At 40.5% G+C, this 15360-nt stretch overlaps 1 protein-coding gene across 2 annotated transcripts; it reads right to left on the minus strand.

The window, feature by feature from the left end:
- Positions 1-9245: 9245 nt before the first annotated feature.
- LOC110955001 (BTB/POZ domain-containing protein 1) lies at positions 9246-15286 on the minus strand. 2 transcript variants are annotated; one of them, XM_022199799.2, is made up of 8 exons: positions 14673-15286; positions 13840-13996; positions 12551-12656; positions 12265-12462; positions 11902-12031; positions 11724-11811; positions 10216-10362; positions 9246-10121 (listed from the first exon to the last, which is right to left on the minus strand). In XM_022199799.2, the coding sequence occupies exons 1-8, from the start codon at positions 15089-15091 to the stop codon at positions 9963-9965; spliced, it is 1404 nt and encodes a 467-aa protein (XP_022055491.1). In that variant the 5' UTR covers positions 15092-15286; the 3' UTR covers positions 9246-9962. The 2 variants fall into 2 exon arrangements, with proteins under 2 accessions (XP_022055491.1, XP_022055482.1); XM_022199790.2 differs by having other exon boundaries at positions 11902-12094.
- Positions 15287-15360: the final 74 nt, after the last annotated feature.

The following is a 15360-nucleotide window of genomic DNA, read 5'->3' on the forward strand; positions in this document are numbered from 1 at the left end:
ATATTTACGAGCATCATTAATACATTACTGCTACATGCATCGTTGGCTTTGGCACATGTAGCTCACTGCCCATCGATGTCAGGGCCGTGTTTCTCAGCCATCTCCAGCAGATCTCCATTAACTAAAAGCCAGTAACTTCAGGCACAGTGTCCCTCTCCGGACAAGACAAGCAGAAAATCTCTGCGTTGTTTCATCCCCGCCTGGATGCCACTCCGGTTTCTATTTATGGCCGTGGCGAACGCGGGGTTAGCAGTTCATTTGGACTTCAGCAAAGGAATCAGCTGTGATGAGGAGGAAGGAAGGAGTCGAGGGCTAAAGTGTGCATGAACTGAAACGGGCACGTTGTGGAGAACGCTGTCATCATTACTGTCATCCGGTTAGGTTAGAGAATCTTCACCTGAGACTGCTGCGTCTCCACAGGGAACAATGTGATGGACAGAAATATACCTAAAATGTAATATTTAGTGGTGGGGCACACATAAGTACACAACACAAAGGCTGAGTCAGCTTTTTTACATTCTAACTGGCTTCAGGTGTGATTTCTATATTGCCAGCACCTGTTACTTTCCACAGGTGAGTTTTAACGAGCATCACATGCTTGAACTAAAATGATTTACCCACAATTTTGTCCGTCCCATTTTTGAGTTTTGTGTAAAATTCTGTCAATTTTGGCTTTTTTCTTCTGCTTTTTTGGTGTTTATTTCAATGCACATCAAGGAAATAAACACGTGTATGCCAAAACATTTGTAACTGCAACAATTTCTGGGAGAAATGGTGTATTTGCTGGAAAAATTCCAGGGGTGCCAATGCTTTCCTCCATGACTGTATAATGTCCATCCTTTAGGTTGACCACTAACTGCTTGAAAGACTGCCTCTACAACCTTTCTATCAGTGTTGGATTATGCTGATATTTTATATATGCATGGATCAGAAACAACTCTTCAGCCCTTGGACACTAATTATCACTCTGCATTAGTTTTTTTCTGGTGACAGTTATAATTCCCATCACTGTGAGCTATACGTTACGGCTGGATGACTCTTTCTCTATATATAGCGTGATAGCCACTGGGTTTTAATTATTTATAAGACTGTCACTGCTTTTTGCTGCCTTACATTACTTCATTAGTGTCTTTTAACGTTTGGATTACACTGCAGCTGCTCAGTGTTTTTACTGAGCTTGGAAAATCTAGTTTTGCGCCTACAAGCTAGAATAATGTACAAAAAAATCTAAAGCTGGACTAATTTTTATCCTTTGGGAGATCCAACGTTTTAAATGTTTAATCTTTTCTCCTCATTTTTTCCTCATTTCCTCATTTTTCTTATTCAGTTCTTGAATAAGCTCATTTTATTATTGTTTAGCTAATTAGAAGGTGGTTGTTGTTAAATTTGGACGGTTATTTAGTTGATATTTCAATGATATCCAGTAATTTTTTAATTAATAAATGATTGTTTCTATAATAAATAATTCTGGAATTTGTAAAGACATGATCATAATGACCATAAAAAAAACATTTTTTTCAACCTTTAATAAAAATGTATGCAAGATTTATCCCGTGGACTTCAAAGGTCCCTCAATCATATACTGACCCATCATGAAAGCTAAGAAAGTGAACAACAGCGCATTGATTTTAAGCATTTATCTTTAAACGCTGCTCCTCACAGAGCTGCTCGATTGGCTTTAAATTGGCTCTGAATCTGTGTGTTAAGGAATATGATACAGGGCTGATATTAACATTTCATGGCTGAATGAGAGGCACCCACATCCTTCTGAACTCCTCAGAGACTTGGTGTAAAATTCACGCAGACTAATCAGATTACCACATTAATCTGCTTCTTTAAACCACTGACTATCCCTTACTCATTCACTGCATTTGGACTTTTTATTTTTACTACGCTACGAACAAAAAAAAATCTGCTTCGGTTGAGAATGCAGTGAACCGCTTTCTGCAGAGGAGTTCATGAACCTTTTCCAGCGACCCCTTTAATCACCCATCGCCTGTTTCATTCTGATTAATACGCTGGTGATGCTTCGTGAAGCTCAGAAGAGTGTAAGAGAAGGCAAACAATAGAGAGAGCCACAGCGAAGGGGACCTATGAGAATATCCCCTCAGTCTGGTCTGCCGGCCTGTCAGGCTTCATGTGGCCTGTTTGTGACGATGCAATGTGACAGCAATGGAGACAGTGTGCTGGGGGCCATGTCCTTGATGATGAACTCATCCACTACAATCATAGCTCTGCCCTCTCCCCTTCTAAGTGCGCACACACACACGAGCATACATACACGTGGGCTCACAATACACCGCAGCCTGGCCAACACACAAATGCACACAAACACACATGCAGAAACACGCAGACAAACACATCCCCCAGCCCCTGCAGCACTCTCCGACCTACATCTGGTGTTGGAGAGTGCAGGGGCTAAGGTTGGCCCGGGCCAGCCAGCCCCCAGCAGACAGTGCAGAGTGTTCATGCAGCGCGTGACGTGTGTGAATGGCGGAGTATTCATGCTCTGCTCTTTTTTTTCATTGCTGTGTTGAAATAAATGTCCCCGGCTTTTTATAGGTGCACACAAATCTGATTCTCACGTGAGCATCCACGTGCAGATAGTAACCAAGCACTCGTCTAATTAGGAATTAAGAATAGGCAACTAACAATTGCTTCTGCGGATCAGTTTTGATAGCATCTTGCAACCCTGCTCATCCAACTGTACGCTCTTTAAGTTAATCATGCAGCTGCTCAGGTCATCCATGTAAAGATGCTGGATTCTGCTGCTGAGGGGAGCTAGTTAGTCTGATTATATCTGGTGGCGTCTCCGCTGGGAAATGGAGGCAGGCTGCAGGAATACTGGGTAATTGGAGAAGTATTCAGATAAAGATAAAGGTTCTGAATGCTTCTCCAGTTTGAATAAAAGTACCAATACAAACAGAAGAGTGTCTAGATTGATAAGCAAATTAAAATGCAGAAGTGTTGCCAGCAAAATCTGCTCATTATCAAAAGTAAAAGTTAACTTTGGACTGCAGAAAATTATCCTTCCATCACCTACATCCCATACATGAAATTATTATCTCATCCATCAAATTGTTGCTGTTGTATCTGGTGAAAGTAGAGCTAGTTTAAACGAATTTATGAGCATTTCATTGGTCAAAGTGCCACTACCAGTGCATAAATCTGGGTTTTCATGAGATGATTAATGTGGTAGAAGAGGATGGAAGAAGTACTCAGGCCTGAAAGTACCACTGTGAAAACACTCTTTCAATGTAAAAATCTTGCATTTCAATTCACACTTCAAAAAAAGTGCTACAATATTACATCAGAATTTGGGATGTCCAACAATATCAGCCCACCGATATTATTGGCCCGATATTGGTATAAAAATGTAATATCGGTCAATATCGCTATCGTTTTTTTGCCTATCATGAAAACCAATAAAATAATGCCGGGATAACTTAAGTTGAAGGAGTTTTCTTATTTTGCAAAGACAGTGTTTACATTTAGAAAGCCTTGTTGCATTTGAGAATGCATCCAGTGGGGCATCACAATAAAAATAGGTATGATGTGTTGATTCCACGACAGGAGATATGTGATGTTACCAGAAATTAGTTAAATAGCCCACATATATAGGTATCGGTTGATATCGGAATCAGAAATTGAGAGTTGGACAATATCGACATATCAGTTATTGACAAAAAAGCCAATATTGGACATTCCTAATCAGAAAAGTAAAAAAGTAAAAGTATTCATCATCCAGAAAGGCATATTTCAAAATAATGTATGTTACTGATCATAGATGCATTATTGTGTTCATTACTTTATATTGGATCTAGTAAAGGTTTTCTAGCTTCAGAATTTTCAAATTAAGGATTAAGGATACACAAGGTTGCAGCAAATAAGCCAGATTTAGTACAAGTCTTATTCCCATCCGTTGTACATTATGTACAGTGCTTTCAAATGTTTACTTCGGTGCAGCATTTCGACCACTGGTAAAACTGTCAGAAGTGTTCCAGTTGTTATCAAATTGTCCTGTTTGATCTCTAGAACTAAGACCTTTCTGACTACCAAGATCCAATCATCTTCCACAATATTACCTCCACTGTTGAGTCCATCTCTATCAGCCAAACCAATTGTTTTTCTGAAGGACAGTCTGACATGTCACCTCAATACTCTGAATCAGATAAAGAATCTTGACATTGCAGAAATGATGCTGGTTTGTCAGAAATGCAACGTCTCATCAGCCATCTTTTCTTTCAGGGAGGAACATTCTAATTATTTTTTTTCAATTCTTCTGCACGTTCTGGAGCTGTAATTAGACTTCAGGAAGTATGAACACCCTGCAGAGCATCTCATCGATCCACTGCTGAAAATTTACATTTTGAATATTGATGAAGGTCATACTTAAAGGGCACAGACATAATTTGTCTCTGAGTGCAGCAGATGTTCCTTTTTTTGATACCAGCTGCTTAAAGATGTAACATTTTAGTCCTTGTTGGTGGAAAACAACTAGTTAAAAGGAGATATAAATAAGCTTTTTTCAAAAAAATACCTTTTACATGCCTCAGTACAAGAGCACATATACAAAATAATTCAAATTATAATAGATGTAATCCATTTAGCTGCTTTAGATCAAGGTGCTGGTATTGTAGTTGGTTGTTCAGTGTCAGATGGGATTAATTACCGTTAATATGATCAGTAATGCCTGTAATCTTCCTGTAATGAGAATGTATATAAAAAAAGAGCATTAAAAGCAATCAGAACAGTCAGCTCTGACTTTCTGCAAACATGATTTACTGAGTCACAATTGTTGCATTGTAAGAAATGTTGACTTTTTTTATGTTGTTTCATATGTAGTTTATTTTTTTATTTGATGAATAATTTCAAAATATTCTAATTAGATGACTCTAAATAAGTGAATTTAACCTTAAAGCAGGGGTGTCAAACATGCGGCCCTCAGGCCAAAACCGGCCCATCAGAGGGTCCAATCTGGCCCAACTTTGTAAAGTGTAAAAATTACAGAGAAGACATTAACTACAGATTGTAAATATCTAAAACTGTAAGTTTCAAATAATTCCTAGACCATGACAAATTGTTTTGATCATAAAGTAAAATATTAGATTGCTCATTGTTCTTTTGTCATTTTGTGTCTCATTTTTGTATTATTTTGTCCTGTTTTTGTTGTTTTTTGTCTTTTTTAAAGTGAAATATATTGTTCTGTTCACGATACCTGCAACTAAATGTTTTGTGTCTTTGTAGACACTCTGTGATCTGGAGGTTGTAATGTGTAAATGATAAACTGAGGCATAATTTTGTTGCAATTGAATTTATATTTCTTAACAAATTTCAGGTTGTTCATAATGTTTGGTAAAAAGATCCATCCATCCATCCATTCTCTACACACCGCTTTATCCTTACTAGGGTCGCGGGGGGTGCTGGAGTCTATCTCAGCTGACTCGGGCGAAGGCAGGGGACACCCTGGACAGGTCACCAGTCTGTCACAGGGCTACATATACAGACACACAATCACACTCACATTCACACCTACGGGCAATTTAGAATAATCAATTAACCTCAGCATATTTTTGGACTGTGGGAGGAAGCCGGAGTACCCGGAGAAAACCCACACATGCACAGGGAGAACATGCAAACTCCATGCAGAAAGATCCCAGGCCCAGGGCGGGATTTGAACCGGGGATTGTCTTGCTGCAAGGCAAAAGTACTAACCACTACTCCACTGTGCAGCATTGGTAAAAAGATCATTCCTTAAATGTGAATATTTTCAGAATGTACTTTTTTGCACTAGGGAAAAATAATTCTGACATCAACCAGTTACATATGCGAAATGAAGATAATTTCCTACAGATGATCGGAATCAATACAATTTATTTTTTCACAAAGGCAGATACAAGAACAAAACAGTCAGGGAAGATGATGTAAATTGTCTAATATTATACAAAATGTTGGTTTGCTGTGCATTTCCTTTCATTTTTATCCTATTTACTTGACTTTATATCTATATATCACTAACTGTATTTAATCCCATTCTCATATATCTTCTACAAACTCCACAAAAACCCAGACTCCTGTAGGACTTGGATTTCATGCAGTCAGACAAGAAAACTTGTGACCTTTTTCTTCTTCTTCTTCTTCTTCTCTTCTCGTCTGAACGATGAAAGTGAGAGAACTCACAAGTTAGCGGTTTCAGCTGACATGAACAAAGCTCAACCCCCAGTGATTCAGAGCCTCCAGGCGGGTGGTGATGCTCGCCACACGGCCCCGTGTACGTATGTGGTAACTAATTAGACAACTGTCTTACATCACTGGAATACAGATTGCATAACTCGCACCAGCTGGACAAGAAGGGACACACACGCACACACACACACTCCCCCATGGCTGCAGGTTAGTGTTGTTGTGAAGTGGTCTGAACACACACCCAGAGCTGCATCTCACACCAGAGCTTCCTGTAGAAGCGTTTTTAAATGGACTGCTGCCACAGAGGATGCGTCATACTAACTAGCTGTACAGGATATTTAAATAAATATAAGTCCTGAGATAAATCTGCCCTCACTGAAGCTGGATTTTAGGATAACTGACAGAGTGCAGACTTGGCACAACTCAGCTTTTAGGAACAACTTCTAAAATGGCTCCATAAATGGCCTCATGTGATATGAATGAAGCAAACTGCACAAAAGAATATCCAATTAAATTTTCTTTGAGGGAAACTCCACATTTTCATTTGTCGGTATGAAAAGCAAAATCTTGTAGATGTTCCACTAGGTTGAGTGTGAAGGCCAAAACAAATGATTCACATACAGTAAATCTGATCAAACCATACATTCACCCCTCGTGTCCGATGGGGAGTTGGCATCCGGAGGAAGACTACTCCCATCGGGATAGAAATTACAGGATCAAGGTCACTCAGAGCAACTTTATACTGATGTGCAGTGACCCCTTCGTCTGAGGGACAAGTGGACGGAAATCGTGTCAGTCAAATGCCCCCCACAGCTGAACAGAGTCACCGGATCCCCTCAGTGTAGAGGTCAAAGACTCAAGTATTTCCTCTTTTACTCAGCCGTAGTAGAACCGAAGCTAATCGAACACTTAGTCTTACTAGAAGTTGTGCTGCAGCAAGGGTGTCAAACACGTGGTCAGTGGGCCAAAACCGGCCCGTCAGAGGGTCCAATCTGGCCTGTGGGATGAATCTGTAAAGTGTAGAAATTACAGATAAAGTAAAATACTAGATTGTTCATTGTTCTTTTGTCATTTTGTGGCTCATTTTTGTAATATTTTGTCTTGTCTTTATTGTGATTTGTCTGATTATGTCATTTGTGCCGTTTGTCGTTTTTTTTGTTCTTGCTTGTGTTGTCTACTTTCATTTGTCCATTTTTTGGGTCTCTGTAAGTTTTTTTTGTCCAATTTTTTTTTGTTTTATGTTTTGTTTCGTGTCGTTTGTCTCATTTTTTGTTGTTTTGTGTCTCGTTTTTTTCATTTTGTCTCTAATTTTTGTAACATTTTGTCTTGTTTTTGTTTCATTCAGTTCCAGATACCTGCGACTAAATGTTCTGTGCCTTTGTAGACGCTTTGTGATCTGGAAGCTGTAGTGTGGAAATGCTAAACTGAGGCTGAATGTTGTTGAAATTGAACTTATTTTTCTTCAGAACTTTCAGTTTGTTCATAATGTTTTGTAAAAAAGATAATTCCTGAAATATGAACAGTTTCAGAACATATTTTTTTGCTCTAGAACAAAGGAAACATTAGGAGCTGTGGTTATTTGTAGGTTATCAGGCTGTGATTTTACTGGTCCGGCCCAGTGGAGATCAAACTGGACTGACTGTGGCCCCTGCACTAAAATGAGTTTGACACCCCTGTGCTACAGAGTAAAAACGGGGATTAAAACTCTTTCTCTGCTTTGCTTCTGATAATTTTAGTCTGCTTCAGAGCTACACGAACACTTCAGTCCTGCACAGTCATATGTCATACGTTGTCAGCAACAGCAGAGGCATAAATCCTGTCCCCTGCTGTCAGTGTTGGAGTGGGTAGGCTCAAACCGAGAGAGACGGCCCACTCTGCTGCTATCTGCCCACCCACACACTCACGCAGACAGACAGCGACACAAACACACATATCAAAAAAAATCACAAATCCCTGTCATGCATTTATAATCTAATAATTGTAAGAAACAGTCAACATGATTGAGTTACTCCCCATGAGCTCTGTATTTGTCTATTTGTGAGAAAAACATTCTCCTCCATCCTCCTCTAAGGAGCTTTCATGGAGCTTGAATTTGAACAGCTCCAGTAAAGACCTTGGAGCATTTTAAAAACTGCACAGGTGAGAGCAGAGAGGAGTGATAATATTGAAGACTATTTGTCCTTGAGGTTTTTTGAGCGTTTTGTGTGGTGGGTGGGAAGGAAAAAAAAGCAGATTTTCTTGGTTCTTTCTCTTTTAAGGGCTGTCTAAGTGGGCAGTCAGCGGGAGAAGCTCTCAGGTCCCGGTGACTCACCTGACAGCCTTCGTGGATCACTCTCCTCATCAAAGCCCACTCACAGCCGTCTAAAGTGGCCTTGTTTCCACCACCTGTCTCATATGAATGCGCTGATTACGCAATTTGAGGGCACTTCGTTGCTGAGCTGCAGCTTTCAGTAGACTGCATTTTGCTTTTTCACTGGCGTAATAAGAAAAAAAAGCAAATCCAACGAGAAATAATCTGGCATTACTGAGATTTACGTCAGGATTTAGGAGGCTAAAGTGACAATGCTGATTATTTTTCTTGTTTTTAATAATGGTTATGGTCTTATTTCAGGGATGAAGTGCATTGTTAGACTTTTGGCATCTTAAGCTCTTGATCTTCAACTGCAACCTTCCAATAAATGCACCCAGATACAAGAATATTCAAGACTGTTTTGCGATATATAATTAAAAAAAAGACCATTTTCATCAGAACCAGTGCTTTTATTTTTGATATTTTCAGCGGTTTGCTGGTGATTTTTGTAACAGAAAATTTGTATATTGCTGCTTAGTCATTTTTCTTATGAGTCTGAATGCGAGTTTCTTCCCTTTTGTGTGCCAGAAATATTCTTTTCAACCTTATCCTCTCACAACCTCATTCTTTCTCTGCAGTTAATAAGTTTCATATCTGGATGTATGGAGTATCTGGCATCACCTAGTGCCAGGAAGAGGAATGATACGGGCTGTGCATAAATGATTTACCCCAGACTTCATCTGGAGTTTATCAAAGGAAACAATCTTACTTTGGTCTCACTGCATTTTATTGCCAAAAAGCTAAAAATAAACTATTTCTTTTCCACTTGTGTCACCATGAAACATTCTTTTGTTTCTTTGTTGTTGTTGCTTTTTTACATTTTAATGAAGTACTAAGCAAAACATGATGTCATAAATTACAGCATGTACCACTGGCAAGGTTACACAACACACACAGATCTTTAATACAATGCAAAAAAAAAACAATGTACTCAAAGACACCTGATGAATAAATCATACAGTGCACAATAAAAAAAATGCAAATATTATACTTTTGATAAATGCATCAGTAAAAACTGACAAAGAAAAGTGAATTGGCATTGACAGACAGATGGAAGCTGTCTCTGTAGTTTCACATGTGCAGAACAAACTCCTACACTGGCAGGCAGCTCACTGATACCAACACAGACAGACAGTATTTAGATCATTTACAAGTGAGGATACAATTTATGCTCCAAAAGCTTGGTTTTTTTGGGACTACAGAGCCGTGATTTTTACCACAACTCCGGCTGTTTCCACATTCCAGATCATGTCTCTACACCACTATTGTACAGACAGATACTCACACTCACACACACACTCAGTCAAACACACACATTCATTATTCCAAGGGATCGTGAGGCACTACGTAAACCTCTAACAGTCCAGTCTTCCCAGCAGTCTGAGGTCTCCCTGGTTCAGTGTGGCTGTGTGACACTGAGTTCAGTTTAGTTGTAGTAGATGATCTCCGGTATCTGACCGTCCTCCACTGACGTACCGTTGTTATTTCCAGGTGAGCTAAAAAAGAAAAACGTGGTCTTGCTGCCCGTTGCAAACTCCTGGGTCACTTTCTTCAACCCTTTTGTGCCGTAATGCGAGTCTGGGCCCTGAGTTGTGAAAGTAAAAAGAGGCTCTGCGTTAATCCAAATCCTGCAGGTTTCAATTTAGAAGATTTCTCAAACACAGCAAGCTGAGACTGACCTTTAAGGTGGCACATGCAGTGTAGCTGACATTAGGCAGGATCTCCACAGGCTCTTTAAACATCACTCGGAAGGTGTTTGCTGTGCCGTCGCAGCTGAAACCTGTGTCATTCTGCCCCAGAGTAATGCGTTTGTCGCTCTCTATGATCTGCAGAACAGGATAAAGTCTTTACTGAATGAACAAAGGTGCAAAGCAAAAATCCATTTCATAACTATAACAGAGGACACAACGCTGAGTTTTGATTAAATTATACTGGTTTAGGGGCTCCAACTGTAGCACAATGCAAAGCAGCAAAAAGTAAGTATTACCTCAGTCCCTCACTTAAGTATTTTCTTGATCATTTTTGCCTGTATGTTAAACAGACAGAAATAATGTGACAAGGAATGAGGAAACAGGAGAGATTATGTGTAAGAACGGTCCCTGAAAAATGTCCTCTATACTTGAACTGTGGGGACGATCCTACACCACAAACTGCTATCTATCAATGCGACAACTTAATGGGGAAATACACAACAACTTCGGGGCCGTTTACACGAAGACCATCCTAACAGAAAACGCAAAAGTGGCGTCTTGTCATTTCACGTTTAGACGAGCGGTTTTGAAGGAAATCTGTGTATATACGGTGACTCTATAGTGTGTGGAATTCAATTGGATATGCATGCCAGGCAGCTGGGTGGCGCTGTGATAAAACTCTGCCATGTCTACGCGCATGCGTACTGTCTCCCTTTTTGGATCTCCGCCGCGGTAAATGTTCATGAATGGAATCTGTACAGATTCTGTACGTTTGTTGGGACGACTCCTGTAGTGTACATAGAGCTGCCAGAGTTGCTTGAAGGTATGAAGGATGGAAATAATCACACATCTTTATTTACGTCCTTGTACCGGCCGGTAAACCAAAGCACGTATGTGACGTAATCGCGTACGCGACGTGGTCAGATCTCGGCAAAGTTTTGCGTTTTGCTGTTTAGACGGAAACGTAACGGCGGAGCGTTTTCTACTTTTCCACTCTGGAGGCCGGTTTCAAATTTTTGCGTTTTCAAGCCCCCAAAACGCCGTCCTCGTATAAACGGTAGGGTGTTTTGTTGAAATATTTTCACGTTTTTACCTGCAAGCGTCCTCATGTAAACGGCCCCTGAAACTAAAAAAAAAACACTAGCAGGTTTATCATTTAGTAGGTCTGGGTATCAAACCTTTTTTTCTATCTCAACAAAACTTACCAGACCCTGTATCAGCACTGTTTTTGCCTCTTCTTCTTGTTTTATACAAAGGAGTATTTTTAATCACTGTTTAAAATATAGTGGTGCAGCTTTGTACCTTTTTAGACAATAATTGCTGTTTGTGTTAATAACTGTACCATTGTTCAAATGTGAACTTTTTTGATTAATGAGAAAAAATATCCACATTCCATATTTTCACTATAGTCAGTAAAAAAGATGATAAAAAGCTGACCAAACAGCATAAATATCAACTCTCTGCTGCTGATATGAGCAGAGGATGTGAGCAGTTACCTGTATGTTGACCTGATAGTCAGTGGGTCCGTGTATTGAACCATACAAGCCAAACCCCACTATGGATATTCTTCTATTAACATTGAATCTACAGGGGGGAAAACAGAGAAAAGGAAATGAGAAAAATGAAAGCGTAAGTCGGTTTGTTGTGTTTAACGCTAAACCGGCGTCATCTCACCTGATTCTGTCGCTGGTACCACTGTACCCCCATCGACTCTCAACCTGCTGGAATCTATTAATGCTGCACTCCTCCCCCCTGAGGCAGCAGCGAGGCCTGTCAATGTAGTCGACCCGTGGTTTGGGGTTTACTGTAAAGTGTAAAAACAGATTTACCACCTCCCGATCGAACAATATTCCAGACTGGGCAGGCCCTGTTGCACAAGAAAGAATATCAAACTGGTTTCTGTGGTTTGAGCTGTATGGACACATCAGGAACATGATGAATATGCGTTGTAATGTCTGAACTAGACACAACAGCATAGAAAAGAAAATGCACCACAGCAGCAATGCCAGACAATTTGTATGTCTGCGATACACTTACCTGCAGCAAACTCTTCGACAGTCATGAGCGGGAAGCGGATGAGCGGCAGGGCTTTCCCCAGAACCTTCTGTTTGTTTTCGGACGTTGGGGGAAGCTGTTGTCTGTAACACTCGGCTTCTGCCCAGCGTACCACCGCTCCAAACAGACGGTTCTCCCTGATGCTGAGTGTGTCTCTTTCTAACACTGCACATAAGGTGTCTACACATACAGATACACAAGATGTCAACCATTACACGCACAAACAACCTGTACAGGAGGAAATACACGGTCAAGAAGACTCACATACCGAGGTCAATATCAGTAAAGCCCTCTGCATTTATTGCGTCTGCGGTGCTTTTGTCTATGGTGTCTAAGCAGAGGCTGGCAAGTTGAGGCTCATCAAATAACCTTGCCTGTAATGAAAGCACAAAAGAAACCATTCAAGCATCTGCTGGTAAAATTTTGCATGTGTTGAAGGAGGGTTGCTGCATTTAAAAAAAGCTGTGAAAAAGCAAACAACAAGCAAAACATGTTGGGTGAAACTAAATGATAAGATTGCTGCAAACATTCTCAATACGACCTGAACGGTGAAATCCTAAACTTAAATCTGACAAATCAGGGTTTTGGTGAAAACACTGGAGAAAAAATGAGAATTATAATTAGGTCCGTAACGACATGAACCATTAGGAAAACACTGCTGGAAATACAGCTTGGTTTAGGTGGGTTATAGACATCTATTCTTTGTGTCACAGTGATGGACAAGGAGAAAGGCTGTTTTTTGGAGAGCAGCCTGAAGGCATGGCAACCAGCAGCAGAATAAAATGCTGAACCCAAAGAAACAAACGTCAACATAAACCAAAAATAGAACAGCTAATGTCATAAAAATCCAACCGTCGATGGCTGGAGGATGGTCTGGTGCGGGCACAAAGAGAGAAAAATGGCTTCATCCTCTACTGCAAGTGCTGCAATCAGACAGGTGGAAAGAGCAACGTTGAATCTCTCTATAATTTTTCACATATTGCTTCCCAGAGGGCATGATTAAAAATCCAAACAATCTGGTTTTGAACCCTTCTATGTCTGCCCTGCCACCAGCATTTCTAAAAAGACATGTTGCTGTCAAATGTGAAGGACTTGAGCTTTACATTAAACATGTTAAATTACATCAATGTAGTAACTTAAACCACTGTACATAGTGGATATTTTACATTCTAAATATTATTCATTACATCCATAAACTTATCTGCACCTATTTATGTCATTTGCACATCTAAGCACACTCTCATTTGCACATTTATGTATCACTCTTGCATATTCTTGGACATTTTGCTATTTTTTTTCTTTCTATATTCTTATTTTATTTGTTACCGTCACTTTACACCTGACCCTGATATTCTGTGTTGTCTTGTTGTTTACCCCCTCGCTGAATATCCAGCTGTTCTAACAACAGAATTTCGCTCTGGGGATTAAAAAAGTCTAAGTCTAACTTGCATAAATTACATTTAAGGTCACAAACTAAATGTACAATTCAACTGTTTTCTGCTGTTCAGCTTTAGTGTCCAGCCTGCACTACATACAGTCGAGGCGGCTCAAAATAACCTGAGTGAGAAGCATGAACGCGTTGTCGGCTCTGAGGTGCTTAGTGAGGAACTCGACACAGTGACCCTCCAGAGCGGGGACAGCGTACTTCTTAGCTGTGTACAATGTCGTCATCACAGTCTCTGGACCAATGTGGACCTCGTCAGAATACAGGAACCTGTAGAGAGGAAAACGGGCAAAAGAACAATGTGTACAATTAGGTAACAGGTTCTTATGCAGTTTAAATTCTGAACAAGTAAGCAAGCGCTTTTTAGGATGATAAATCTTAAAACATGAAACAAATCTGCAGTTTGATCATAGTTATCTTGACTTACAAGAGATGCTTTACTTCTTTTTTTTTAAATGAGAAAACATGTTAATTCGTATATATTTAATAGTGAGGCATCTGTTAAAAACATTTTTTCAGGAATTGAATAATTAAAAGGCTATGCAGCTTCAAAAATTTGTGCAAATGGGATTTAAAAACTTGTGCAAATGGGATTTTGAGCTTTCAATACTGATCAATTTGTTGATTCTTATCAAAATCAATCAGTTTATCGTTACATTTTTTATTGCTTTATAGAACAGTCAAAATATCCATCTAAATATCAGAAACTACCAAGAACAGCAACAAATCCTCATTATTCAACGCTGGAATAATAAACTCTAAAGATGTCCTGACTATAATAAATGTTGCTGCTTGTTTTTTTGTTGTTCTACCGAAAAGGCCAACAGCACATTGCACTTTTAGCCTGGGAGTGTGTATCAATATATACTAATTAATGTATTCACTGTTGCTGGAGGTTCAGATGAACTAGTGGTAATTAGGTGGGCGTGGGGACAACCAGTCATACCTGAGCAGGGCCAGGAAGGCAGCAGGCTCCACATCAGGCAGCTCTATCTCAGCCGACGTCGTGGCCATCCCTCCGTTAAACATCGCATCAAAGACAGCACTGCCGGCGGCCAGGACGAATTTGTGGGCCGGTATCCTCTGGGCCTGCCTGCCTTTCCCTACTATGAACCTGACGTCGCTGAGCAGCTCGTTGTTGAACAAGAAGGCGAAACGCTCCTTGAGGGAGCTCTTCGTCGCCTGCCAGTTGTACATGGGCTCCCGGTGGAGGCCGAGGACGGGCGGGGAGGCGGACGGCGTAGGACCGGAGGCTGGCACGTTGGAGAGCGCCGCTGCGGCTCCACACTGAGCCGAGTTGGAAGCTGCCTCCTGACCGTCATGGTTTGACGCCAACCCACCGCCGCCGCTGCTCCCGGTCGCCATAACGACACAATTTAGTGTTTAATTGTTTTATTCCTACACAAAAACCGGACCCGTTAACGACGCACGAACGAGCACCGACCGTAACGTCTCTGTTGTTATTTATTTACGTGGTATCCATCGCTGCAGACGCCATCACTCAGGTTTAGCTACCTGCTAGCTTGTGTTTCTGCAGAAATGACGCAGGCGCACTTCCTCCCAAAACACTTTTTCCCCTTTAAACTTTATTGTTCAATTCAAGCGCAACAAACAAACAAGACGATAGATAGATA

Source organism: Acanthochromis polyacanthus, chromosome 2 (genome assembly GCF_021347895.1).
Source record: "Acanthochromis polyacanthus isolate Apoly-LR-REF ecotype Palm Island chromosome 2, KAUST_Apoly_ChrSc, whole genome shotgun sequence".
Lineage (NCBI taxonomy): Eukaryota > Metazoa > Chordata > Actinopteri > Pomacentridae > Acanthochromis > Acanthochromis polyacanthus.

What these genes read in the sequence shown, in the direction of transcription:
- LOC110955001 (XM_022199790.2), bottom strand. Translation starts at nt 15,091, where the DNA reads ATGGCGACCGGGAGCAGCGGCGGCGGTGGGTTGGCGTCAAACCATGAC. An exon ending in GCCTTCCTGGCCCTGCTCAG is followed by an intron (nt 13,997 to 14,672) that starts GTATGACTGGTT and finishes TCCTCTCTACAG; the next exon opens with GTTCCTGTATTCTGACGAGG. An exon ending in CGTTCATGCTTCTCACTCAG is followed by an intron (nt 12,657 to 13,839) that starts GTTATTTTGAGC and finishes CTTTCATTACAG; the next exon opens with GCAAGGTTATTTGATGAGCC.